This window comes from Citrus sinensis, chromosome 3 (genome assembly GCF_022201045.2).
Source record: "Citrus sinensis cultivar Valencia sweet orange chromosome 3, DVS_A1.0, whole genome shotgun sequence".
Taxonomy (NCBI): Eukaryota; Viridiplantae; Streptophyta; class Magnoliopsida; order Sapindales; family Rutaceae; genus Citrus; species Citrus sinensis.
This window is the reverse complement of record NC_068558.1, coordinates 2597442-2624970: the sequence shown is the minus strand read 5'-3', so window position 1 is coordinate 2624970 and position 27529 is coordinate 2597442. Positions and strand designations below refer to the sequence as shown.

Sequence of the window (27529 nt, the reverse complement as noted above, 5' to 3'; positions counted from 1 at the left end):
TTGTTGCCGGTAGGCGCCTAATATATGTCCTGTTGAGGATCTGTAGAGAGAATCTAGCCATATCTCTGCTATCTGCCTTTGCATCAAGTGGAGAGGATGTTGCCTCATAGCTGGGACCTGATAAAGATCCTCTACAGTAGTTGAAAATCAAGAAATTTGTTGAGTGGCTTTCAAAAAAAAGAAAGAAAAAGAACTCAAATTTCACTTGGAACATTTTAGAAAGGCACTTTTAAGATGCTCAAGCTCCACCGAGTTCTGTTACAGCTTACGAAGATGACCGACCTAGTTCACACGGAAAGAAAATGCCTGGTTATAGACTTTAATGATTCTCCTTTTGACAATGTTTGCTTCATCATGAAATACAAGATTCCCAAGCTACTGTGAACTGTCAACATTTTTAATCATATGATTAATCAGTTGGGGATTAAAGAAAGAAGATTAGGACAATTATTCTTCCTGCTTGCTTTACTCCGTCTGTTCCAAAGTTTTCTAGTTAGTACTCCAATTATTCTGCTATGATTTCTATTAAACAAATTCTCTCCCCGTCCACCTTATCATCTTCTCCGTGTATATGAGATTTTATGTCTTAGATAGACCATAAAAAGTTGTTTTTTCAGTTAAAAAACAATAGGAGACATAGAAAGCCAGATTCCCAAGGTCCGCGTCCAAATTGAGCTGGAAAAAAGTGCACTCAAGACAGTTTTAAATGCACAAGAGAAAATCATTTCAGAATCTTACAAGATGTATTAAATAAGCTGATCCCCGATAAAGATGTGATGTGTGTTTGTCTTTCAATGATTAATGATATGACAAAGCGAACTACAAACAACTGGCGTCTGAACAATATGACAGCAATAAAAACAGGAGGAAATTATTTTACAGGCACTCAAGCGTTGCGCCAAGCATGACTTATCAAACACATTTGACAGGAATATATATACAAAGAAACCAAATTCTAAAGATCGTAACTTACCCTTCCTAAGATAAGATAAACAGTAAAAAGAAATCAGAAACCATCATCAAGTTGATTAAGCAAGCAAAATATTTTGTTTTATTTATCGGTTTATACTAACCGACCGGCATGGATTAACAACTAAAATTTGATGCATAACAAAGATCAATTAGTAATTAGGCGACTGTATCGCTGCACGAGGTGGGGGCGGCAGTATATATTGTCGAAGGTTTGATGACTCAGACAAATCACTTTGATTCTTCTGATGCACCTTCCGGATGTAGGCAGAAGCCATACCATCAATAACACTTTTCCCCTCATGAACCACATATGAAGACTGATTCCCTTCATTTGGCTCCATCAAGAATGAAACAGGATTTGGGCTGTTCTTTGGTTTTTCTGACCAGTACGGGGGTTTTATAATAAAGTTGACTGGGTCTTTATTCGGTCCAGCGGCTTTGGCAGCTGCAGGAGCTCCTAGACTCATCTTGGCAATACAGAAAGCTGACGATTTAACGATGTTTGCCACCACCTTCACTGAGTTCTCACGAAGGGATTTGTTGTTTCTATCGTTACTATTCATGGCTACTCTAGAACAAAAGGAAAACTTTGATTGAAGACTAAATGTAATGATCAACTGGGTGTGTTATATATAAGCTTGTGATACTTGCCGTTGAAGCAATGTATGAAGGTACTTTTCATAAAGGCTGACATCTAAATGTAAGAGATCTCAGGAAGAATCAATCCTCCCTAATATCTAGCTCTTGACAAGTAGAGTGCAAATGGCGTTTTCATACATATTTTCCTCCAGATGCCCAGCACACTCGTATATACAATGACTAATGCAACACACATGGAAGGAGCTTGATTCTGAAGTTTGTAATTAGTATAGACTAGGGATGGCAATGGGGAGGGGAGGGGAGGGGACCAATCTCCCTGTACCCATCCCCGATATTTTACATATGTCCCCGTCCCCTCCCCATTTCTGTCAAAATTATTTAAGAGAATCTTCATCCTCTCTCTGAATAATAACAGGGGATCCCTGAGGGTCTCCGATCTCCGAATAACTAATACATTTTTTTGTTTTTGATTTTGAGTTAATCATATTAAAATAAAAAATTCAAATAAAAGTAAAGTTCGAAATATATCTTACATTAATATCCATTACAAAAGTCACATACATTAAATTAGTAAGTAACGCAGCATGCAAGGGATACAAACTATTATGAACAAATTAATAGCCTAATACAAAATTGTTACAAATAAAATTAAATTTAGATTCAAAATTAACTTTTCAATGGTGGCGTGGGCACTTTATAAATGTGGATTATTCTTTTTACAGCACAATAGTTAAGTCGAAGCAAATTAAGAGCAAATATTAGATTAAATTATATATTAAAATTGTGATTTGCTGTGGACAATTATAACATCTAAAAATAAATAAAAATAGATTTAAGATAAATAAAAAATAGATTTAAGTTTAAAATATTTAATGAATATTAAAATTAAAACAAAAGTTTTGGGCTAATAGAATCTGTCCGGTATTTTTAATGTCCTAAATAAAAATTTAGGACTTTAATTAGTTAATTAGACCTAAAAGTTTAATAATATAAATATTTTGATATTTTTTATTTTTACCAATACTTATAATTTTATAATTCAAATTTTATAATTTATTTATTAGTAATTTTAAAAAATTAAAATTAAAATGGGGAAATGGGTAGGGGATGGGGATTCCACCTCATTCCCGTCCCCTTCCCGAATAAGAAATTGGGTAAAAAAATTTTTCCGTCCCTTCCCCGAATAAAAAATTGGGTATGAAATTATCCTCATACCCTCTCCGAATGAGAAAAATCTCCGAAGGTACTCGTTCCCGTGGGAATTTTTGCCATTCCTAATATAGACTAGTATGGTTTGTAGCTTGTTTCCTTCCATGTGGATGGAACAAGATTCTTCTACTCTAGTTTCCTTTTTGTACGTTCCTAAAGGCTTCTCTTCACTAATCGTCACAGCTTGTGCGTCACATTCATGATGTAGCTCTGAAGAGAATCAGAATTTCTCCAACTTTTATTTCTTTCCAAAAGTACCAACACGGTATAGCCATGAATTGCAAGTACCACCACAGACTCAGTTTTAACTTTGGGGTTATGCCTGAAAAATCCATATAAGGGGAGGTATGTGAAAAATACCCCACAAAAATAGTTACAAATTATATCATTGTTTGTGATAATCGAAAAACTCAGGTTTCCACCACTTATTTCTTCAGTTTTGAAATTCTCCGCAGGATACGGACTTATCTATAGCTCTTTATCTGGCTGCGACAATCAAAATTCCAGAGCCCACTTTCTCATTCGATTTGGTAATTTTTTTCCCATAAACCAAGCGATTTCAGAAAACTTCCCCCATCTTGTTTTCAACTGATGCCACACTCAAGTAGTAAACTTGTAATTGCCAATTTGCCATATCCCCATATTGTTTGCTTTGCCTCTCACTCGCAAGAAATTCAAGGTTAAATTTTACAAACAACTTTTGGCTTCTCAGGCGAAGATTGCCATACATGACTACAGAATAGGGTTGAGAATAAGGGCAATTGTAAGGCTTCTCTTATTTTCAACACTATAAAGTGCTCAAACTAATACTTTTCAGTTATAAGACTACATATTTCAAACACAGTATGCTAAAGAAAACAAATTGAAAATATGATCTGTAATTACTGATCTCCTTCTTAAGGAAGTCCAAGGGGCAAGGGTGCAGGACAACTAAATGGCGGTAAAATAGTCAGATAAAATAGAATTGCAAGGCCATCGGTCTTCAATCTACTTATGAAGCCAAAATGGAAAAACAGACAGAAGAAAGGTATTGTCATCAGAAGCTTTTTTCAACTTCTGCAACCAAGTTGAGGTCTAACTGGCTTAAAAGTTGATAGAAATCATGAATGGATGTAATCCAATTTACCAAACGAAAACATTTGAACATTTCTATATATCGGCTAGAGGCTTGATTGAAAATCCACGCTATTCTTACAAGAATATAATACAATATACAACAAGTGTAGACATCATATTCTAGTTGAAAAATAAGAAGAACTATCAAGGAGTTATGGACAGGTGCATTCCTCATCATTCACCTTTTTTATTTTCCCCCCCTTTCGGGTTGGAACCTTTTAATTCATACTGATGAAAGCCAAGGGTTAGGCGCCACATAAGTGTACCCTTTGAAATGCTCACCTGCTGTCGGTGTGGGAGCCGGTGAATCATCTGCCGGCATTGTTGTCCAGCACTTGTCGAAATTGGCTATACAGTCTTTTCCACTCACATCTGGCTTGAATTTTGGCTGCATTTCTCTGGCCTCCAACGTCTTCCAGTTGATTGATCGAAACCATTTGTGGTGTTTGATGGCGTCCACTCCACCAGGCCCGCTACCTAACCTTTTAGATGGGTCCTTGTGCAGCAACTGAAATAAAAGAATTATCCATTGATACAGACATTAATTTGGAAAAATAAAAAAGAAAGAACAACTAATAAACCTGTGTTAGAAAGCTTACTCCTTTAAGCAAAGAGTGAGCTTCACTGGTAAGAAAAGGTGGAAGTTTCACTTTCTCATTAATAATTCTCTGTTGAAGCTTCTGTCTATTTGCATGTGTAAACGGTGGCTGCAGGAGGCAAATCGAAACATCAAATTTGGGGGGAATAAAAACTGAAATATTGGCATCCTGAGTTTCCTCCTCAACAATTTTTCTATTTTAATTTCAATGGGAAGCAGGGCAATTTTCTGGGAAATGAGAAAGCAGTTCTAAACTATTTACGAACAAACAGTGAAAAATAATTAAATAAAATAAAAGCATTGTATTGCAAGCTATTACTTGCATTGATTTGATATTCACCTGCCCCGTCAACATTTCATACAGGAGAATTCCAACACTCCACCAATCTGCATCCTTGTTGTGGCCTTTTGAAAGTAAAATTTCAGGAGCCATGTATTCTGTGGTTCCACACATTGAATTTGATCTACTTGATTCGTCAATTTCCTTTGCAAGTCCGAAATCAGTTAGCATAACCTGTAAAACAAAATGAGTATCACATTTAGAAATTAAACACCCCCCCTCCCAAAAAAAGAAAAAAGAAAAAACAACATAATTGATTGTGTGAATTAAGTGAATGTGCTGCCATTACATGCCCATCAGAATCCATGAGTATATTTTCTGGTTTAAGATCCCGGTGCACGATCCCGCACTTGTGAAGATGTGAAACCGCAGATACTATCTCAGCAGTATAAAACCTTGCCTGATCCTCACTACTCAATCCAAGAAACCAAAGTCAAAACATTTTTCTTTTTTCTTTTTTCCCCTGAAACTAAAAGAGTAATATTCTAACAGTTAAGAGTCTTAATTTGAGTCTCTACTGACGTGGCATTTAGTTATTGGACGGCAGAATATTAATTTTATCAATTATAAATTCACTCTCTAGTAAATGAATAATACGTAACAGTGGGACGGGACTCAACTCAACTCATCGTTGAAAGTGCATAAATTTCCAAAACTTGAAAAACAAGCAGAGAACGATACCGGAAGATTCCTTGCCGATACAGATGAAAGAAGAGATGCCCTCCATTTATAAAGTCCAATATCAAATACAGCTTAGACCTCGTCTGCAAAGTTAACCAACCAAAAATAATAATAATAAAAATTAAGGACTCCTCAGTAAGTCAACTTTTTTGAATAAAAGCATCAATCACCTGGAAAGAGTAGCGGAGCTGGACAATAAAAGGATGGGTGACTTTGGTGAGGATATCCCTTTCAGCTTTCATGTAATCCACATGATTCTTCTTTATAATCGTATCTTTTCTCATAACTTTCATTGCATAAATCCCATCACTATCGCCATCATCGACTCCTTTCTTCTTCACTTGAAACACTTTACCAAACGCGCCCTGTCCCACAACCCTAAATATCTCAAAATCACCCGGCCCGATCTTTCTCTCACTTTCAGCTTCCAATTCGGCATCGTTTTCGTGTTCGAGTTCTTGGATTTGGAGAGGAAGGGAGGAGGAGAGGGCGTAACGAGGGGAGGGACCCACGAAAGAGTGGGAACGGTTGTGGATCACCTGCGGGTCACCCAAAGAGGCTGACGTGGATGCAGGTGATTGGTTGTTGTGGCGGCAGGGCGTTAAGGGTCCGAAGACTTCGGTGAAGTCGAAGTCTGGGGAAGAAGCGGAGGGTGGGGTGATGGTTAGCTTTTTCAGTTTCGTTGTTAATAGTGAGTGAAGGTTTTTCTGTGACGTGGACACCATGTTTTTGCTCCGCAGGTTGAAGAAAGATGAGAAATCCGCCTTTTACTCCCTTTTTATTTATTTATTTATTTTTTTCCAAGTTAGAACAAGGACGGAGCCAGCCAAACGAGGGAGGCTGGAGGAGCAGAGATTACATTTCAGAATAACGGAGAAGGGGGTTGATTTGTGATCAGAGAGAGAGAGAGAGAGAGAGAGACGCAGAAAGTGAAACATACAGGGTCCTTTAGAGATGGCAAAAATATCTATGGGATCGGTACTTTTGGAAATTTTTTCTATTTACAGAGGGTATGAGAATAAATTTTTATTTAATTTTTTATTTGGGAGAAGACGGGGATGAGATGAAATTTTCATCCCTTACTCATTTTTTTATTTTAATTTTTAATTTAATTTTAATTTTTTTAAATTATTAATAAATAAATAATAAATTTTAAATTATAAAATTATAAATATTGATAAAAATAAAAAATATCAAAATATTTATATTATTAAACTTTTAAGTCTAATTAATTAATTAAAATCTTAAATTTTTATTTAGGATATTAAAAAGACCGAGTAGATTCTATGAGTCCAAATTTTTTTTTAATTTTAATATTCTTTAAATATTTTAAACTTAAATCTATTTTTTATTTATTTTTAGATGTTATAATTGCCCATAGCGAATCACAATTTTAATATTTAATCTAATCTAATATTTGCTCTTGATTTGCTCTGATTTAACTATTGTGTTGTTAAGGGAATAATCCACATTTATAAAGTGCCCACGCCACCATTGAAAAAGTTAATTTTGAAACTAAATTTGATTTTATTTGTAACAATTTTGTATTAGACTATTAATTTGTTCATGATAATTTGTAAAAGAAGTTTGTATCCCTTGCATGTTGCGTTACTTACTGATTTAATGTATGTGACTTTTGTAATTGATATTAATGTAAGATATATTTCGAACTTTACTTTTATTTGAATTTTTTATTTTAATATGATTAACTCAAAATCGAAAACAAAAATAAAATGTATTAGTTATTCGGAGATCGGGGATCCCCTGTTATTATTCGGGGAAGAGATGGAGATTCTCTCAAGTAATTCTGACGGGGACAGAGAGGGTGTGGACTTGAGTGCAATGAATCCAAAACTCAGAGTCCCAAAACGGTTTGTTTTGATCAAATGATTCAGTCATTTGTCACGTGCAGCACGTGGCTTTTAAGTTCAAAGGCTAAACGACTCAGCATCTGTTGTTTTGGAGAAACATAAGTGAAGCACGTGAGCCAGCTCGTGAAGAAGGGAATCAAGGCTGTTAAAAGCCGTTACACACGTGTCCAGATTCTGTGCAATATGGGTTTCAGCATCAGTGGTATAAAACTGGTCACTGAGGGAGAAATAGTGTGGTTCAGAGAGAGAGCTTGAGAGAGAGATCAGAAAGTGAGAGAGGTTATTCTTGTTGCTTGTAACCTCTTGTTTAGAAGCTCTGTATTGTGTCTTCTTGATTCATCAATAAAGCTTTTCCTGTGGATGTAAATTGTGCATGTAATGCACAATTGAACCACGTAATATTCTGTTCTTGTGTATTGTGAATTGTTTCTTGTTTAGGTTAAAACACTGATAGTAATCATTAGATCTAGAGTCTATTGGGATTGAGTTGAATACTAGATATCTGATCTTGGTTTCTTATGCAACTTGTTTGATCAAGAACTTGAGTCTCCTGGGCAGTGGCTTAACATCTTGAATCTTAAAGGATGTTAAATCACTATAGAGGAGACGGGAACATACGCAAAATATCAAGGATGAGTAAGGAAAGATTAATCCCCTCCCCTCCCCTCCCCATTGTCATCCCTAGTCTTTTATTGGTTTGATGATAAGTGAGTTCATTGCCACTTTATTAAAATATTAAAATAAAGGTGTCATTAAAGTAAAAAAAAATTATAAATTTTAATATATTAAAAATTATATTTTATTTATTTATTAGTATATTAAAATTTATAATTTTTATTTTAATAAAATATAATTTCATTAAAAATGATTATATAATTCTTCTCTAATGAAATATTTTCACTTTAATAAAGTGGTACTAAAATATAAAAAAATATAGATTTTAATATATTTAAGAATATATTTTTATCAAATTAGTATATATATATATATAGAAGGTTGGATAAGGGTGACGGACAACTAAATAGTAGCCATTATTCTTCTAAAAAAAACAAAAAATTAGTGTCCATTATTGGAGTCTGGTGAATGAACGCTATGCAGATAGATCGAAGGGAAGGAGAATTCATTGAACAGAACGTGGGGATGTTGACTATTCTCCTACGCGAACTGTGATGTTCGTGAATGAAACGCACTATATAACCGTGAAATATTCAAGGCCAAACTCTTTAGTTTTGGATACATTCGCCACGATATATTGTGTTATATTATATTTTTTTAATATAAATATATTATATTATATTATATTACACTAGCACTGATTATTATAATACTGTATAATATTTAGTGATACATTATATTATATTAATTTTTTGTGATTAATTTAAATTATATATTTAGAAAATAATATTCAATACTTAGAAAAATGCTATATATAAAAGTCTTAAATTTTAAAAATTCAAAATTTTTGAATAAAAAATTAAAAAATATTATAAATTTTCAAAAAGATTGAAACTTATAGTCTCAAATTTTCAGAAATATAACATTTATTTTTCAGTATTTTCTAAATATATAACATGTAAAATAAAGATCAAAACAAATAATTTAATAAAATAATCTCTAAATAATATAATAACATAAATAAATATTTAAAATCTACAAGATTAGTTCAAAAATCATCTTAGGATGATAGAATAAAAGTTTATATATGCCACAAGATAATTACAAAATAATAAAGTGATACAATTTGTTGTAACATATTCACTAACAAAATAAATTGTGCTAAATTATCTAGTAATCATTTAAATTATTAATTTTCAACTATCATTATCCAAATTTATTCAAATTTAAATAATTATTACTAGTTATATTAAATTATTTAAAAATGACTAATTAAATTATTGTAATATATTTAAATAATGTAATATTAAGTATTTATTATTAGTTATATTAACTTTTTAAAGATTAATCAATTTTGTATATTAATTGTTATAATATAATTAAATAATACATTTAGTTATATTTTTAATATAATAAAAATTAAAATATAATATTATTGAATAATAAATCTATTAATTTTTATTAATAATTATAATGTAAAAATAAAAATAAAATTATATTAAATTCAAAAATTATATTTATTTATTATTATTACAAAAAAAAATTGAAAGATTTTTTTTCTTTTTAAAGACAAGCTAATGAGGCAACTACTACATTAGTTAACCTGACTTTTAGGGTGCGTTATAATACAACTTGGCACTCCAAACATGATTAGCAATGCACCTCATGTAACGAGGCATACCGAACACCCCCTTTGTTGACGGTTTTGAATTTGATTTTCAAGATGTGAAACAATTGTTTCGAGTTTCGATCACTGTTCGCGAGCATCCCTGACTAAAGTTATATGTATAAACAAAGAAGTGAAAGCCGTGAACCACATTGAAAAAGAAAAATAAAAAAATAATACTTTTCCATTACAAACGAAAATTACAAATCTATACCTGAAAATTTACCCCAAAAAGAATTGAAGCCAATGCAGTAGTAGAAATCACTCGGACAATGAAGATACAACAATCACCTAATTCTCTCCCCAAGTCCCACCCAATACATACGCCAAGATTCTCCTAAGAAAAAATTGGAGAATGAAAATTGATGCACAACTACCAATAACTATAATTAATACACAAACAAAGTAGTTCATATAACTGACAGGGCCTTAGCAAAACAGCCCCTTCCTTGCTTTTCCACTATAATACAAGGACCCTATTCAATTCAAGCGGTTTCAATGCTCCTTGGACAATCTCTTGAACCGTTCTATTACGGCGACAAACATCAGACAACTCTTCAACGGGAGCCATCGTGGCGTTGACATCAACCCCAGATGCTGCCTCCGACAATGCCTGTAAAAATCTTGAACGTTCAACTTCTGCTAATGCTGTCAATGGGATCAATGAAACACTCTCCTTGGCCCACTCTAACGATCGCACACCATATGCCCGAGTTAGAGCTAGCAGTGCATAAGTTACCTGTGTAAGAACAATCCATGAAAATCCAATCTTATACAAGCCAGGAGGAAAAAAAAAAATGGTAGTAATTCACCATGTTAACCACGCACATTGCAATAATGTCTTAGGAGTGAGGACAAATAGGACCTACCGTTTCTAGTCGAGAACTTGGGAGAGCTCCTGTTAAGGAGGCAATTAAAATTCTGGTTATGCTAGCACCTCGAGGAATAATGACACTATCCCTTACAGATAAGAATTCTTCTCCTTTGCAAGATTTTGCAAGATCAAAGATATCGGACAAGAATGTCAATATGGAATTGGAAGCTTCTCTGCAAACAAATGAGAATTAAAAAAAAAAAATGAAAAAACGGAAAACTTAAACAAAATGTACCACATTAACTCTCTATTGTGCTTGTAAGGCAAATAAGAACCAAATAATTACATTAACTCTCTATTGTGCTTGTAAGGCAAATAAGAACCAAATAATTAATGAAGGCCACAGAAGAAGGAAAAATAAAATATATAAATGGGAAGATTGGAGAAAACAACCCATAGGACACAGATGCACTATAGCTAAACCTTGTGCAAGCAGCCATGTGTTGCATATCATATGCAATTAGATAAGCAATAAGGTCTGCGAGCACAATGCAATGTGCATATGCTGCTATGCCACAGTGTTTCTGTGTCCAAAGTAAATAATTAAAATGTGCTGAAGCCACAGATACTGATGTTTTTAGATTTCCAATCCAACTTTATTCAGAGGCTGAACTATATAATTATGTTATCAAATCATTTCTTAACATATTATTCCATTTTTATTGTTGCCAATGTCCTTTGATACACAAGTAAACACCAAACTAACTTGATTGCCAAGCAAAATATATAATGGACTAATGCATTAATTTTTTAATGGTCATTTTTAACTCTTCCTCCTTGCTTGTTAATAAACAACATTTATATGTACACAAAATGATCCAAACCATCACATCTATCCACAAATTCAAAAAAATCTTATGCTGCTCAATATAAGTAACCACACACAAAGAGAAAGAGAGAGAGAGAGAGAGAAGCTAACCTATGCTGTACTGTGATCCCAATCATTGAGCAATCTACTAAGGATGGAAATACAGAAGATGGGATAAAGAGTTGAGGACAATAGCGAATGCATCTGGATGCCAACAAGAAACAATCATCTGCAACATCTGGTCTCGAAGTGAACTCCTGCAGGGTTTATTATCAAGTTGCAAGAGAACTAGAGGCCACTCCAGGAAAGAAGACAATACAACATTTATAAAATTAAACTCGCACCTCAATACTAGTGAGAAGACATGTAGTGCGCTTGAAAAGAGCTTCTATCAAATTATGCAAGTAACTTGCACAAGACGGGTCAGAACCAAATATCTGCCACCCAAAATATGCAACTGCTCAAGTTTAAAATAGAAAAGGAAATTAGAATATTAATGCTAATACTTCAGGAGGGAAGACCACCTTTATAACTTCACTGGAGAGATAAAGGAAGCATGGCTGTTGATGTTGTTGATATAAGCCTTGAATCTCCTCCAGAATGGCTCCTATTGTGATGCCCATAAACCTTTTGGAAGTTCTCACCTAATGAAAACATCAACCAGTATTATCACCTTAATACACACAAATTTGTGACTACAGTTCATGTGAACCATGTAATAGCAACAATCCTCCCTTAAAACTGCAAATTTTACCAACTTTAAATTTCAAACAACTTGGCACAGAAATTGTATCTTATAATCAACCAAAGTGGGAGGATGTAGTTCCAAGATATTATTAAATTAAAAAAAAAAATTCCTTTCAGGCCATATTTTATTATTAGGCAAACTGAGAAGATCCTAATAAGGCAGACTACTTCCCACTGACTGAAAATTATGTAAAACTGTAAAAGCTGCCACGCATACTGTTGGAGAATTACCCTTTGACTCACATACACCAACATCTAGATCATCACTATAGAGAATCAGTAATACACAAGAATAGGTATGCAGCAGAAGACATTACAGGCAAGAGAAATCTGGTAAATCACATTTAATTCGCAGACATGCAAAGTTGTAGCAAGCTCATAATCTCACACATCAGAATAAAGAGACAACAGAGAAAGGCATGAAAGCATAATGCATGGAGACTGAAAGCACTCATGAGGAAGTTGTACAATGGAGGGACTAAAAAACTCAACAGACAGAGAATTGAGAAATTATTAGGAAACTTAGCACACAGATCTATAGCATCACTATCAAAATGTCAATTTGATTATTAATTTCCCATGCAACCATGTACAAGACTACTTCATGATCAGATTCATAAATTCACCTAACTAATATAGAAGAAAGCTATACTTAGGCACTTTAACTACTAAATTTCGAACAAGTTTAATTTAACTCACAGCATATTTGCAAGCTCGACAAAGAGACTCCATTGTTCGCATGTCCCAAGCACGACTGCACCAGACATATTCAAGAGAGATTAGACAACAGTCAATTGTGAATTCAAGATTTTCTAGTTACCAGAAGGTTACGAAACTCACATATCAAATATAGCTTTGAATATGGGCCAAAGCCTTTGTATTGCATCTGCCACTGCTTCAGGATGATTTACATACCTAAAATTGAGTGCAGTTGTAGATTCAGAACATTTGAATACATTGAAGCAGTATAAGACAGAACTGAACTATACCTAAAAATGTAAGCGAATCTATCGATATGAACGGTTAAGTCACGAGGATGTTTCTTCTGCAATATTTCTGGTCCTTGATTGATAATTTCCTGCTTGTTGGATGATAAATCTATTGTATCATTAATGAGAAAATAAAGCTCACAAAACCGATTGAAACAGAACTAACCTGTAATGGCGTAACAACGGGCAAGCATAACATCTCAAGAGCCTTCTTAGCATCATCTTGACGAAGTTCTGTAATAACCATGCTGCAAAAATAAATTTAAAGAAATTAAGCAAGTCATTTATCCAGAACTTAATTCCATCTTGTGCAGCAGTGATCATTTTTGGCCTTGGGCAACAAAATTACCTTAAGGCTTCAACTAGATGCAACGAGTCCTCGGCAGAAACTTTCAAACTACCTTCCCCATTAACTGCTGTGCGGTATACATTATAGAGGCCATCCAAGTATCCACAGAGCTTTTTCCGGCAATCTACAAGTTGAATATGAATCATTACAATTTACTTGATACACTATAAATACACAATCATCATCAGTAATAATATGTGACTGAATAAACAAAGAAATAATAATTGAAGTGAATATAACAACTGAAAAAACAAATATAAATTAGAAAGGTATATGTTGTAAAGACAGCCAAAAGAAAACACATGTCAATAACAGCATTGAAATTGAACAATAATGCGGAAAAATATCAAACATATAAGACCATAGAGGATATATCATAATCACCAAACATTTCCAAGATGTGCATATCCATAAACTGGATGAGTCAAAATTTAAACGATCCACCCCATTCCCTCTCTCAAACACACCTTCAACCACAAACCGAACAAGGATCTTAAAAATTTCCATGATGTGAACCAAAATTTATTCATTCTTCCGAGGCTTTCTACTACTATGTTGCCCATTATTCTTTTGGTAATCCATAAAACCCTCAGCATACAATGTTCAAAACCATAACTACTTCTAAGCAGAAACCATTATGCGTCGTGTTCCTAGCTAGGTGACCCCAACAGCATTTGAACCTTTGACCTCTTGGTTTCATATGATTTGACCCACTGATGCCCACATAACATTAAGGTTGGAAGATTTCAACCCATACACTCCTATTTATCAGATAGAACTTTAATTTAAGAGTGTCCTCATGGCAGAGCCATGAACAATCTATGTTAATAAGATCACTCGAGTCTGAAGATAAGAAACTCAATGCATTACAGGTTGCAAATAAAAGTTTGTCCATAATAAAATAACATCATCTTCTTGATAAGTTCTTTGTTGTCACATGCACAAGTAACCCATTCATTTCACCTATGAGGAACCAATGGCATTTAAATCAAAGCAACCGTATTTCCAACCCCAAACACCAACCCCCCCGGGGGATTTGAAGAGAGGTAGGAGGCGGGGCTGCGTTGGTTTGAAAACAGTTGGTAAACAAACAAAATTTTCTGATCAAATATATTACATACCATCACAAATGTGTCTAAAAGCCAAAGCTGCAGCTGCAGCCGTATCTTCAGATGTGCTCATGCCACTTGTGAGAATGCTGAGGACTGAAGCCAATATAGATGGATCACTTGATGCAGCATCAAACCATTTTGAATATGCTCCAATGGTTAAACAAACTGAGGATAAGAGGTAAACAGATGACATATCAGCAACAAATGATAAGATTCAATAACAACTATTGCATGGTTAGAAGCTGAACACCATGTTTAAAAATCATCTACTACTGCCTCAGGAACGATGTTCCACCATCTCTACTCTAGACCATCACCAGTGGCCCTCTTCCTAAAATAAATAAATTAAAAGGTAAGAAATTTCACATATGGAATACCAGTCTGGAGCAGTTGGGGTTGTTGAGGAAGTTTCGGAAGCAAAGCCATAACCTGTGTAAAGCATAGAAGTTTAGAAGACAATAATTTCTTTTAGTTTCAAACAAACAGAGATTTAATTTAAAAAAAAAAATCAATGCAAAGTTAGAAAAAGTAAAGAGAAACTTCATATTATAATAATTTACAATGCAAAACACTCAATTAGTTATAGCAAACCAAACAAGGGGCTCACTGAATTTTAAGTCATCAAAACACAAGAACACTTATCAAGCTGCAATGCAATGGGGTAAATTTCATAATATCATACATTATAAATATGTTGAGAAAAAAATGTGAATCAAAATTGAGCAACATGCCAACATGGCCATGCCCTAACCAGCAAGAGCAGCCTAGCATCACATCACCAGGAAGAATTTTTTTTTTTAATAAAAAAAAAAGAATCATGAGAAGGAACTTGGGGCAAACCTGGGGCATGACTTCAGCTTCAACAACTGATACATAAGTAGATATAGCACGGATACAAAATAAAGCAGCTTCTGCTGGACGCCATTCATTATGTTTATTTCCACAGCATGCTACACCCTTTATCAATTCAAAAGGATGTACTCAGACCACAAAATAAGATGTTATACCAAAAAACAAACATAATGATAACATAAAACAGGATTAACAAGGAAAGAAAAAAGAAAAGATTTTTTTCTTAAGGATGATAGAAGAATCATAAATAAGAAAACAGAGGGAAAGAAATGACAATTTGGAATAGTAAATAACACATCTGCTCTTCCATCTTCTACAAAATCATACAGAGAACAAGGAGCTACAAAGTTCTATTCCCCCCCCCCCCCCCTTCTTTTTCCCTCTGCCTTCCTTTGCCAACAAAATGCTTGACTACAAACTCAATAATCCAGCAGCAAAGTAAATAAAACACACCTCAACAAACTTTATGTACAGAATTTTCAGCGTCGCATCACCACCTAAAACTGATGCTGCATCGATTAGGACATCCGCAACAGCTATCAACATCACAGATTCCGTTAGCGTTGAAGAAGAGCAACACGCCAGGTCTCATCAAGATGAAAATATAAAAGAAGAGGCAGATGAACAACCTTCACATTCAAAAGATAACTGTGACTAAATCACATGGAAAAGGAGAAAAGATAGAGAATACCATTTCAACATGGAGAAACAAATCACTCAGTTGATGGCACTGAATGAGGACCAAAAAATCAAATTACTTAATTATCTTTTGTTCACTTCTATTAGAAAGATATGAGAAAGAAAATATACACGGGTTCCACTGATAAGCAAGCCTCAGCTCCCACCAAACATTCTTTCAAGAAAAATATAGGAATAATCAAACACCCTCTGCTTATTTTATGCTCTAAAGAAAAGGAACATATAACATGCATAACTTGGAGGAACTAGTAATGTAATCTTTTTCCTTTCAGAAGGAGAACAATCCAAAGAAGATGCCAAATACCTAATTTTTATTTACTAAAGCAATCAGAAAGTATTGGTTGAAAGGTCCTATAGATAAATGCTAATAGCTGAATAAACTTTATCTTTCACTTTATTACACCAAATTTGGATAATTACCATATCTAGTGTGTTTAAATTCCTTGAGGTCCTCCAAAGAAAGGTCTTGATAATCTTGGGGATATTGAACTCGGAAGCTAACCTGTGAAGCAGAACCATAGCAGTCAGAAGTATTGGCCAATAAGAATTCCATGCAGCTGATTCTTCCAGTCGGAGAAATAAGTCATAAGGAGAGTATTAATCAATTCTTGGCAGGAACACAGACAGAGGTTGACACAATTATCAACAACAGTAGTGATAACCTTTATTTTATTTTATTTTATTTTCTAGTTATCAAGAATGTAACCTAACCAAACTATTGCAAGTACTTAATTCAAATAATAATGATGATGGTGATGATGATGCAAGTACTGGCATTGTTGGAAAATGTCAGCATTAACAATAATTGCATCAAATATCTAGAAATCCAGACTGCCATTTTCTTGAAAGAAGGTTTTGCCAGATAAATCATATGTGATTGTTTTAAATAGACACACATACATGGTAAGAATTTAGTGGAAGAGTGAATAGCACCAGAAGTGCCCAAGTCTCTCTCTTGAAACATAGGCCCGTGCAAAAAATATTTGCAGAAATTTAAGGTTGATACATTAGAAATTGAACTTATGAACTTAATCAGCATACTCACCAAGGATACAAGAGACTCATAGGCTGAACGAAAAACCTGAAACCTTCTACTTCTCTCAGCTTCAGCAGATGCCTCATTACCAAATGAGATATAGGAATCCCTGGTACACTAGAATTTTTATGTTAAGAGCTTCATGGAGGAAAAGAAAACCATCTATCTTGGTTAAGCCATGAAGGTTTCACCTTTTTGTCAGAATAACCTGAAGACTGTGCCAAAAGTTAAAAGTCATTGAAGCGATATCATATTCTGGGTGTGAAGCAACTTCCAACAATGCATGTACTATCAGCATTGATTCATCAGAACCTGTAAAAAGAAAGTTATCAATGACAGAAGGTGATCATAGTAAAACAACCTAACTCATCTAACCTGGAGAAATATGAATTAATTAGAGTACAAGCCACAAGAAGGAAAAGTATGCAAAATCTTTAAGAGTCTCAAAGATATTAAAATAATCTATACCAGTTGCAATCAGTTCAACATATGAATCACCCATGTCAGCAAATAATCGATCAATGGCTTTCACATCTTCCTCATCCTGAAAGTATCAGTAGCAAACAAAATACTGTATCAAATTGCAATTACTTTTACTGGTAGGCACTAATGCATTATCTCAAACTTTTGCAGATAAATAGAAATTAAGACAACAATATCGAGCACTTAGAAAACCCTAAGAGAACCAACAATAAACAAGAAGACAATCATATAGGTAATTTTAATTGCTCCCATTATCTTTGGTTTCCCTTATATATTGCAAGCGCAACATTCCATATCTTCTGAAATGTACAAAATTAAAAAAAAAAAAAATTCCTTGAACTTGATGAATTCTAAGAAACAACCACAACTAAACGTGCTTCAAACTTGATCCAGGTTAGCGTGAACAGGTGGTATCATGTCGTCTTTGCAATTCAAGGCCTACCCTAACCCCAACACAAAAAAAAGTAAATTCAAATAGACTGAAGCAATATTGTTTTCCTAGCCGGATGTAGATAGTGTTATTCAATAACTCAGGGCCTCAGACATGGTCATATGGTGGATATAATGAGCCCGACAGGCCTGACTGAGTCAAGCAGAATTATTTGGCTGGCCAACCGAGTTCGGATCCTAGGAAGGTAGAGGGTTGAAAAATTGATTTGGGCTTCACCCACCTTTATATATATACATACACACGCGCGCCCGCGTGTACACACACACACACACACAAAAGCTAGATATAATGAGCCCCAGAAAGACAAAATAAAGCATACCTTTGACGAATCTGTAAGATGTGCCTTTAGACTCATAATTTGAGGCACAATTACTTGAATTAAGGGCATGTTTACAGTGGCACCACCAGAACTTCCAGCTGCTGAGTAGTGTATCAATTCAGAAATGACTGCAAAGACGAAAAGGAAAAGTAATTAATTAATGGTAAGAACTAAATCCAAGACTTTTCCATCTCCAAATTTGCTGCACTTCATTGGCAAAGACTCGGAAAATTTAAAAAAGAAAAAAGTGTTGATCACACCAAGCTAAGAACATTAGTTTGTCCCACAAGTAATACCATTAACAGATGCCTCAGAAAGTATCTCAGAATGCAAACTTGAGAGAGCTGTCAGCACCAATGGATGAGAGGCCAGCACAGATCCAGGGATCCTGAAACCAAAAATAAGTTCCATGAATTTCCATATCATAGATTATTCCCTATAAAGAGGGCAAATTGGTAAGGTCAAACATTTTGGCCACAGTTTAAAAGCAAGTAACCAAACAGGAATTAGGGTATTAACAGAAACAAGCTTTATAAATTAGCCGCAAGCAACAATAGATCAGCAATCCTTTAACAGATGAAACTCTTCATACACCTATTCCACCCACCATCTTTATGGGGTGAGACTGTATAACTGCCAAAACATTTCTAATGCACTAAACAATTCCCTGTTTCTGGTTCAAACCATTCAAGGATAATTCCCTAGATGGATAAAATATAACTGCCAAAACATCTAAACATCTAGTCGGGAAGTAACGCAAAACAACAATCAAAATAAATAGAAATACATGTCTAACACAAAACAATTCCCTGAATAAAGGGAATGCTAGCAACCAAGAAAAATGACTTGGATAATTCATCCCCCCCACAAAACATAAGGTCCAAAATACTTACCTATGCTTCAAGCGAAGCCAAGATGCAAATGCCTCAAGAACCTGGGAAACCAATCAAAAGATGAAATGATCAAAAAGCCACCTGATGAAAAACTTAAAAGAGGAACTTTCAATTTTTTTGTTCTTTCTATTTTATTTTATATAATGATGCATATATCTATTACATTGGGAATGACAATGCCAAAGTTTTATAAGTCCTGGTTGAAAATTAAAATTTCCAGAAGTGAACCACTGAAAAGAATAGCTAAAGAGCTAGTAAATACAATTTTTACAGTTTTAGAAGACAATCTATGCCATGCCACCGATAGTTACCAACTGCTACAATAGAACCATGATTATTGTCTCAATGGTGCTGCCTTTTCTGCACCATATCACTTTTGCTATTCAGCTATAAAATTTTAAGGCTAAGAAAGAACTCTAAAAACAAAAAGATGACATATTCAGTTGAAGGATTTGCATTTTGAATTCATAATCTAGATATTCCCCGATGACGTCTAATAAAAACTAGTTAATTTTAGTGAAACTTAGGCAACATTGGGCCCTCATTTGAAGAGTACCCAATTAAAAAAACAAAATAATGGAGGCATACTATCAGTGGACTTGACTTTTAAAATGAATGACTCCCTTTTCATACTTTCCACCACTTCAATAAACAGAACCCATCTAAATATTTTCAACAGCACACTAATCAAACACAAAAATTAAGAAGCGAAACTTTCTTTAATAATAACCATATGAACTCAGTTGCAAACCGCATCATCCGAAGAAATGTTTTTACCTGCTCCTTGAGTTCATTAATATGCAAACAAGCAGTCAATGTACTAAGAGCAACCTCCATCTGAGAAGTCAGCTCTTTTTCAAATTGGCGACGTCTTTCTGGACGGGCTGCTATCTTGTAGTTGGAAACTTCCTGATGCAAAAACAAACAGAAGGGGAAAATGACATTAGGTAGTACAGAAATATTCTCCATGCTAACAAAACAGTTATGTAGTTATATGTCATCTTCCATGGAAAAAGGTAACGATTCACATGTTCATACTAAATACATGAAGCCATCCTGATTAAGTGCTCTAAAGCGGTGCTCTAAATCAGTCAGCATTTGATAGGATCAACAGTGTCCTCAAAAACAGTAACTCCTAATAATCAAATTCATTAAGATTGATTCATCTTGGCCAGTATTCAGAAATATCAATTTTTAAAACAGATTAATAAGGCGCTCCACATGATTTTACACTTGCCAAGTTTAAAAGAGAAATTGCATGTTGAATTCTTGCATCATACAGCAATATCAGAATTTTTATCAAATTAAAAGTTCTCTCATGAAAATCAATTTTACCAGGGCCAGTTTGTCACAAGTTTTACATTAGTTGCTATTTGGTGAAGCAAACCATGTATGGACTGTGCAATCACAAAAAGGGAGAAGGAAACAAAATGCATTTTGAAGAATCTATCTCCAGCAGGTGGTTTATAGATACCTCAGGCAAGACTGTAAGTAGCTCCAAAAATCCAGGTACAAATTCTGGATGAGAATTCATCTCATCCCGAAGCCAGTTAACAATACCACCACCTCCCCAATCTTCGGCAGAAATGTGTACAGCCAAAGCAGCAACCGCAATGCTAATCTACAAAACCAAAGAGGTGAGCTAATTCTTCTAGTATACAGTACAGCCAGAGCCACGAACAGCTTTATAAAAATATCAACTCTAAGAAAAATACCTGAGTCCTGACTTTAGGGGGCCCTTTATGAAACTTTTTCAATAACGTCTGCATTTAAAATAGCATGCCATTAAGGAACAAATAATCAACATCTGAACATAAACAGGATCTCACATTTCCTAAGAAACTCATTCTTCTTGCATTTGATAAATGCAACTATTAAAATATCAAGCAACATGTAAACTTTTTTGATTTATAAAAAATGAACAATTTCAGAACATCTTCCATCAATGAATGCGCAACATGATGCTTTATAAAATCCTTGTAATGCAATGACCAAATCACAGTAAGAAATTCAGTTTCTGTGGCCCATAAACAGATAAGGAAATTGTATATTCAAGTAACAAATATTGCCAACAAAATATAAACCCGAGCTTTTAGAAGTATTATCCACGCATACTCACGTTTAAGGAATCCTGTAATCCACGAACAGCTTCAGAAGGTAGCTCTTCTACATCTCGTTGTACCTATGAATCAAATCTGAAAGGCATCAAAATCTTCACTATTAACAGCAAATATAATGATAAATAAGATGACATGCCAGAAAAGGTTTTGTTGCTTTAGTCCTACGTCAGCGTTAACATCTTCCAAAGAGAATAGAACTGAAGAATTGTAAAGCACCCAAGTGTACATATAATCATGAAACGAGAATAAATTAAAAACAAAAAATAATAAATGCAGTTACCTTGCTTCTAAGCGTCTGAGAACAAAAGATCAATGTTTCCAGATTGCTAGTGGCATCATGAAGCAAATTATCAGCAACCTAAAGTTGCATAAAATTAAAACAGATGAATGTATTTGCCATCTCATGATGGGAAAAAAAACAAAAACAAAAACAAAAACAAAAAGCAGACCATAAAATGTGTACTAAAATTTACAGCAAGAGCAACAGGGAGAGAAGGAGAAACAATGCAAAGCTCAATTCACAACTAATTCTAATAACCAACGAATTTAAGTGCTTCCGCTATGATAAAGACAAAAGGTAAGCATACTATTTTTAGCACACTCAAAATTCATACAAAACCCTAAAAATTCTTCAATAGCCATGCAATTGGAACTTAAGACTCTTCAATATCCAAATACAACTGACTGATCAAATCTTGCCAGAAAAAGAAACGCAAATGAAAAAATTATAAAAAAAATATAATAACCAAATAAACGATAATATATAATTGAACTGAAGTTGAAGAGAGCTTAAAGTAGTAAGCGCTATCAATCAACGTAAATTTGAATTTGTTGCGAAGAAATAAATGAGAAAGATTGTGAAAGGTATAAGGTACCTGCCAAGCATCGATGGTGTGTTGAAAATCTTGCAACCATCGATCGGCTTGCATACGCACCGCATCGTCCGGGTGATGATACAGTGCGTTTAGGGCTTCTTTCACTGTATTTTGAAGCTCCATGCCTCTCTCCATTTCAAAATCGAACTGAAACACTGTGCAGCGACAAAACGGATATAAAATAAATTAACAAAATTATTAATACAATTTGATTTTTTAATTAAATGGTATATTATTTTTTATTTTATTTTATTATTATTATTATTATTTTCTTTGGAGGGGTATTGGACTATTGGTGGGCAGAGGACGAGTTAGAGTGAGGTTTTGGCGCCTGCGGTGTTAATGGTGTGATCGATCGATGGTAATGGAGAAAGAGTGTAGACATAGCCGTTTGATCTGTTTGTGTTTGACTTATATTGTGCGCTAGATGGTTCAAGATTTTGTTTGTAGAGAGACGTGACCGCACCGTAATTGTACGCCTGGACACGTGGCATGTGAATGGATTAAGTGTAAGATCTCGGGCCCAGCGAACAGGTTGTCAATTGGGAGAACTTCGTTGGATGAAAACATCTGAATCAGCAGCCCACTGGCTCAATTGTTCTAACGTTCTTATTGAGATTAAGGTATTGTAGTTTAACAGTTGTTGTTAAAAAAAAAATTATCATTATAAAAAAAAAATTAATAATATATAATAAATAAAAAATTTAATAAAAATATTAAAAATATAATAAATTTTTTATTATATAAGTTAAAAAAAATATTAATATAACTTTTAAAATACAATAGTTAGTGTTTATTAAATACTTTAATGTTGTAATTTTTAATTTACAATTACTCAACCTCAATTTCAAACACATCTTAAAACAAAACTGGCTATATATAAACAAAATAGACGACCACACAAGCTCTGTGTCAATTGTCAAAAAAAGAAGCATGTAATAATTTCTATGATATATGATACTCTTTTGGATTTGACTAGTTACATTTATATGCAATGTACGCAATCCTAAACATTATCAGCCTCAGCTACTTTAGTAAATGAATTTCAAAATGGAAATCTCCTTTCGTTCACTATCCATCGAAAATTCGAAATGAGAAAATTTGATATACTTTTACAGCATATTATTAGAATTCTTTTTCCTTCTAATAAGGACGCGTGACTAGAATTTTAAACACGATTACCCATAAGTAAAAACAGTTACAGATATTTAGATTATAGCGACGGGCTTAACTTGGTCCAGATTAAATTGCCTATGGATAAGTACACCCCAGGTGCTTTTAAAAATACATCTAATTGCAGCCGAATGGTCGTGAGAAGGGGACTTCTCAGAATATAAAAGAGTGCACTTAGTTCCACCGCTCAAATAAGACACTAAAACCATAATAAAACCCATATAACGTTGGAGCCTTGAAAGTCGAAGTCATAATCCATAAAAAGCCAACTCAATCGCAGTGTCCGAGTCAACCCAACTCAGTCGAAGTGTCCGAGCCAACTCAACTCGCACGGCCTCCTTCAAAGCCGAAACGGACATGCACTGTTTGCGAGTACCCAGCAGTCACGCACTACTGCTAGCCTTCACAAAATTCAACACGATCAATACCCAAAATAACAAAATCTTACACTCACGCCGCAGCCGCTGTGTTATATAATGACAATGTAATGAGCATACAAGAAGCCAACAAACGACACGGACCGAAAACAAAAATAAGGCAGAGCACAAAATCAAAACAAAGAACAGCCTGCAACCCGTAGCCGTATAGCTATGGCCGCTTATATGCCACAGACTGAGAATCCATCTCCAGCCATTTACATCCCACAAGAATGGTCCGATGCCGCCGACTCCATAGCTTACGATTCAAACACTTCCCCTCCTCCTATTGCCTTCATTTGTGGAGCCAAAAACTGTGGCAAAACTACCTTCTCTCGCCACCTTGTCAACGTTCTTCTCCAGAGGTAACTCTTCTTAAGTCATTTCAGCTGTTTATTTAACGACTTTGAAGTATTATTCTGATGGGTATTTTTAGTTTTACTTTATATGTTAGTTGAGTTTAATGTCTTGCAACAGCACATACATGTTTGTATGTCAATTGGGTCTCATATATTTGTATAATGCTCATATATTTTTGTATTGCTTTTTATTTTATTTTTCCTGATAAGCTTGCATTGCCGAGTATGCAGATATAAGAAAGTAGCGTATTTGGATACCGATGTTGGGCAGCCTGAATTTACTGCTCCTGGTTTTTTGTCCCTCACTGTGGTTGATACACTGACGCCAGGTTTTGATACAGTCTTTAGTATCTCCATTTTCTGGTTTCTATGCCAGGTTTTTGTTTCATTTTCAACTATGTTCTTTTTTCTTCTTCTATTGGTAACGAGCTATTGTTTTGTTGTTTCTTTTTCCTAAAAATAGATTTGACAATTCCATGCTTGAAGACGCCAAAAAGGTACTAACTTTTTGACTGATTCCAGCTTTCAGAGTAATTATGCGTGCAGAGAATTTGAAGTGTGTGCTGAATTCATATGAACATGCAGTATTGTTGGACATAAATATTGATAGATGAGTTGTGTTCTCTTATAGTTTGATATTTACTCTCTGTAGGTGCTATTTCTTTGGTGATGTTTCTTCAAAAAGAGATCCAACAGCATATTTGAAGTATATCACTACCCTATATGATTACTATCGCAAGGAGTACTACATGTTTAATGAGAGTGAAAGCCCTGGCCGGACTGAGTTGCCTCTCATTGTGAATACACCTGGTTGGGTGAAAGGTGTGCTTCTTAATGTCTTTAACTGCATTTTTGTTTCTCTAATTTGCAATGAGAACTTTTTTTCTTTTTTCTTTTGATGGGTTACTTATTTCACTATAATTATTATCCTTTGTGAACATTCAAGTAATTTAACAGAAACATGACTATGATTTTCATGTCCTATAATTTTTCAGGTATTGGTTATGATATATTGGTGGACATGCTGAAATATATTACTCCTACACACGTTGTTAAGATAAACATATCATTTGAGAAGAAGAATCTACCAGCTGGGGCATTTTGGTTGGACAACTTTGAAGGTGTGGATGTTAATCTTGTAGAGATCAGTTCAGCTCGTCAGGACTCTTTCAATAGATCGTAAGTTCTTCATTTTTGTTAAGTTTACTCTATTAAATCATGGATAACTGTATCATTGATAAATTCTTTTTGGACATGTGTCAACCTTTGTTCTTGTTTCTGGACATGCCAATGCTCCACTCTTATATTCTGCTCTAACTCTTGTTCCTATACGGAGTTCTGGTCCAAAAATACTCATAAAGCTTGTATATGGATGAAAATCAATATTAGTAGGAAATGGCTTTCTGTTCAAGTGACAAGTTGTTTCATTTTGTATCCTATGAACATTAGTCCTCCGGCAGCTGACATTTGGTGTTAACTGTTTGTCTATTTCCTGAATCATATTTTGAGTACATGCAGCTTCTATAGATTACATCATATCTCGATTCTGTTTTACAGAGTACTTGTACAAAAGGATGCACGCCTTCTACGGGATTTAAGAACAATGGCTTATTTCAGGCAGTGCTTTCCTAGTGACCTAAACATCACCATAATTAAAGAACTTGCACAGGCACTAGCTGCTCATCCTCCTTATCAAGTTCCAATCTCAAGTATCAAGATAAGGCATCTCTACTGCCAGGTTGGTTTAAGGCATCAAATGATTGCTGTAGGTGTTATGGCTATTATAATATTTCTGTAGCATAGTTTGCACCCGTACCGTTTTGTTTTTTATGTCTTGTCAATGTTACATATAAGATATTTGGGAAAAATTTAAGGTGAATGTCAGATATGCTAGCTTGCTATGTGCTTTTTCCCTTTGTGTCATTATGCAGGAATGGTCTTAAATTTATGGTTTATATTGTTTATCCCAGGTACCTAGCAGTGAAATTTTCTACAGTTTGAATGCAACTATTGTTGGCCTGGCAATTAGCTCTGATGCTTCTGAAAACTTACCTCATTGTGTAGGTCTTGGTAGGTCACTTCACTTCTCTGTCTAGCTATGTTTAAATGATAGTAGTTTCCGTTTCTCTAGCATTTACATTATTATTATGTTTGAATAAGTCATAATTTTGTTTACATCAACTGTGATTTTACTTCATTAGCATCAGAAATATGGGATGAGGACTCTAGCATGACTGAAATTCCTGTGACCTTATATCTTTTTCTGCTCATATTTGAAAATAAAAACAGTGATAACGTATATAAAAAATAACTTGTAAACTTGTAAGATATGTCAGCAATCCCCCAATTAACATTTTCTTAATAGACGGGGATGTATCATAAGGGCATGCTGAGATTTAGATTGATGTTGTTTTGTGCCGGAAATACTAAATAGTGCTTTATCTATCTGTGAAAGTATGCTTCACTCTTGCACTAATTAATTTGATTGTCATGATACTAATCTCTGATTTTTGTGCAAGACATTAACCAAAAAATAAAAATACAATAAAATTTTCTGAGCTTACATGGTGCCTTTATAATACAGGGATTGTTAGAGGAATTGACACGTTGAAAGGTTTGCTGTATGTGATCACGCCTGTTCCACCCGGCATCCTAGAAAAGGTTGATCTTTTTCTTCAGGGGTTCATCCAAATTCCTACATGCCTTTTGCAGGTTACCATTTCTTTCAGATAACAGTATTTTGCTCTAAGCACTTAAGTTCGGCATTTTCTGTCAAATATAGATCCTTGTACCTTGACTGAAGTTTTATTTTAAACAATTTATCTTTTTTCCTCCCAGGTACAGGGATGCATGTCTCCTTATATGTCTGCCAATGTTTTACCAACAAGCTAGTTAATATAGAGCTGTTGATACTCAAGAACTATCTTTATACAGTCTAATTCATGGACATTCAGCTAAGTTTCATTCAAAGCTTGCAAGATATAGGCATTTTTGTTAACAGGCAGCAGCAGGTTTATAGTTTTAATAGATCTGATAAACTGTTTCCTTCAATTGGTTTAGTAGGATGATATGTGAAATTTCATCTCCAGTTAAGCATATACCTCTGTATGTACCTGTTCAGTCAGTCCTGACACAGAAATGATAGCAGTTTATTCTTAAAGTTGTACTTTGTAGACTAGATCCCACATTGAAGGTGGTTTTGTGATGACATTTATGCAATTTTAAACTGGTATACTGAATTTGTTGTGCTTATGTAACAAGCATAGTTGTTGTGGCAGTTGAAATCTGCATTACTTGCTCATCTGT

At 34.5% G+C, this 27529-nt stretch overlaps 3 protein-coding genes across 7 annotated transcripts; 1 reads left to right on the top strand and 2 right to left on the bottom strand.

The window, feature by feature from the left end:
- Positions 1-3902: 3902 nt before the first annotated feature.
- Positions 3903-6500, bottom strand: LOC102620161 (serine/threonine-protein kinase AtPK2/AtPK19-like). The gene is made up of 6 exons (XM_006476634.4): positions 5687-6500; positions 5517-5599; positions 5125-5245; positions 4836-5009; positions 4497-4604; positions 3903-4405 (listed from the first exon to the last, which is right to left on the bottom strand). Exons 1-6 carry the CDS (start codon positions 6239-6241, stop codon positions 4121-4123), a joined length of 1326 nt encoding a protein of 441 aa, XP_006476697.2. The 5' UTR covers positions 6242-6500; the 3' UTR covers positions 3903-4120.
- A 3334-nt stretch (positions 6501-9834) lies between these two features.
- On the bottom strand, positions 9835-22600 carry LOC102620449 (transportin MOS14). Of its 5 annotated transcripts, none has more exons than XM_025098778.2 (27): positions 22276-22600; positions 21681-21726; positions 21400-21462; positions 20996-21043; positions 20755-20901; positions 20058-20189; positions 19281-19321; positions 18684-18775; positions 18388-18515; positions 17603-17678; positions 17326-17446; positions 17144-17243; positions 16519-16600; positions 15853-15986; positions 15388-15504; positions 14925-14976; positions 14557-14712; positions 13436-13559; positions 13253-13334; positions 13087-13175; positions 12938-13012; positions 12797-12851; positions 11875-11994; positions 11695-11787; positions 11462-11607; positions 10538-10715; positions 9835-10407 (listed from the first exon to the last, which is right to left on the bottom strand). In XM_025098778.2, exons 1-27 carry the CDS (start codon positions 22338-22340, stop codon positions 10129-10131), a joined length of 2841 nt encoding a protein of 946 aa, XP_024954546.2. In that variant the 5' UTR covers positions 22341-22600; the 3' UTR covers positions 9835-10128. The 5 variants fall into 5 exon arrangements, with proteins under 5 accessions (XP_024954546.2, XP_024954545.2, XP_006476698.2 ...); XM_025098777.2 differs by having other exon boundaries at positions 21681-21758; positions 22276-22599; XM_006476635.4 differs by having other exon boundaries at positions 15853-15935; positions 21681-21758; positions 22276-22598.
- Positions 22601-23713: 1113 nt separating this feature from the next.
- Positions 23714-27524, top strand: LOC102620906 (polynucleotide 5'-hydroxyl-kinase NOL9). Its single transcript, XM_006476637.4, has 9 exons — positions 23714-24229; positions 24455-24552; positions 24687-24720; positions 24876-25045; positions 25219-25402; positions 25781-25961; positions 26194-26293; positions 26808-26935; positions 27062-27524. Exons 1-9 carry the CDS (start codon positions 24039-24041, stop codon positions 27113-27115), a joined length of 1140 nt encoding a protein of 379 aa, XP_006476700.2. The 5' UTR covers positions 23714-24038; the 3' UTR covers positions 27116-27524.
- Positions 27525-27529: the final 5 nt, after the last annotated feature.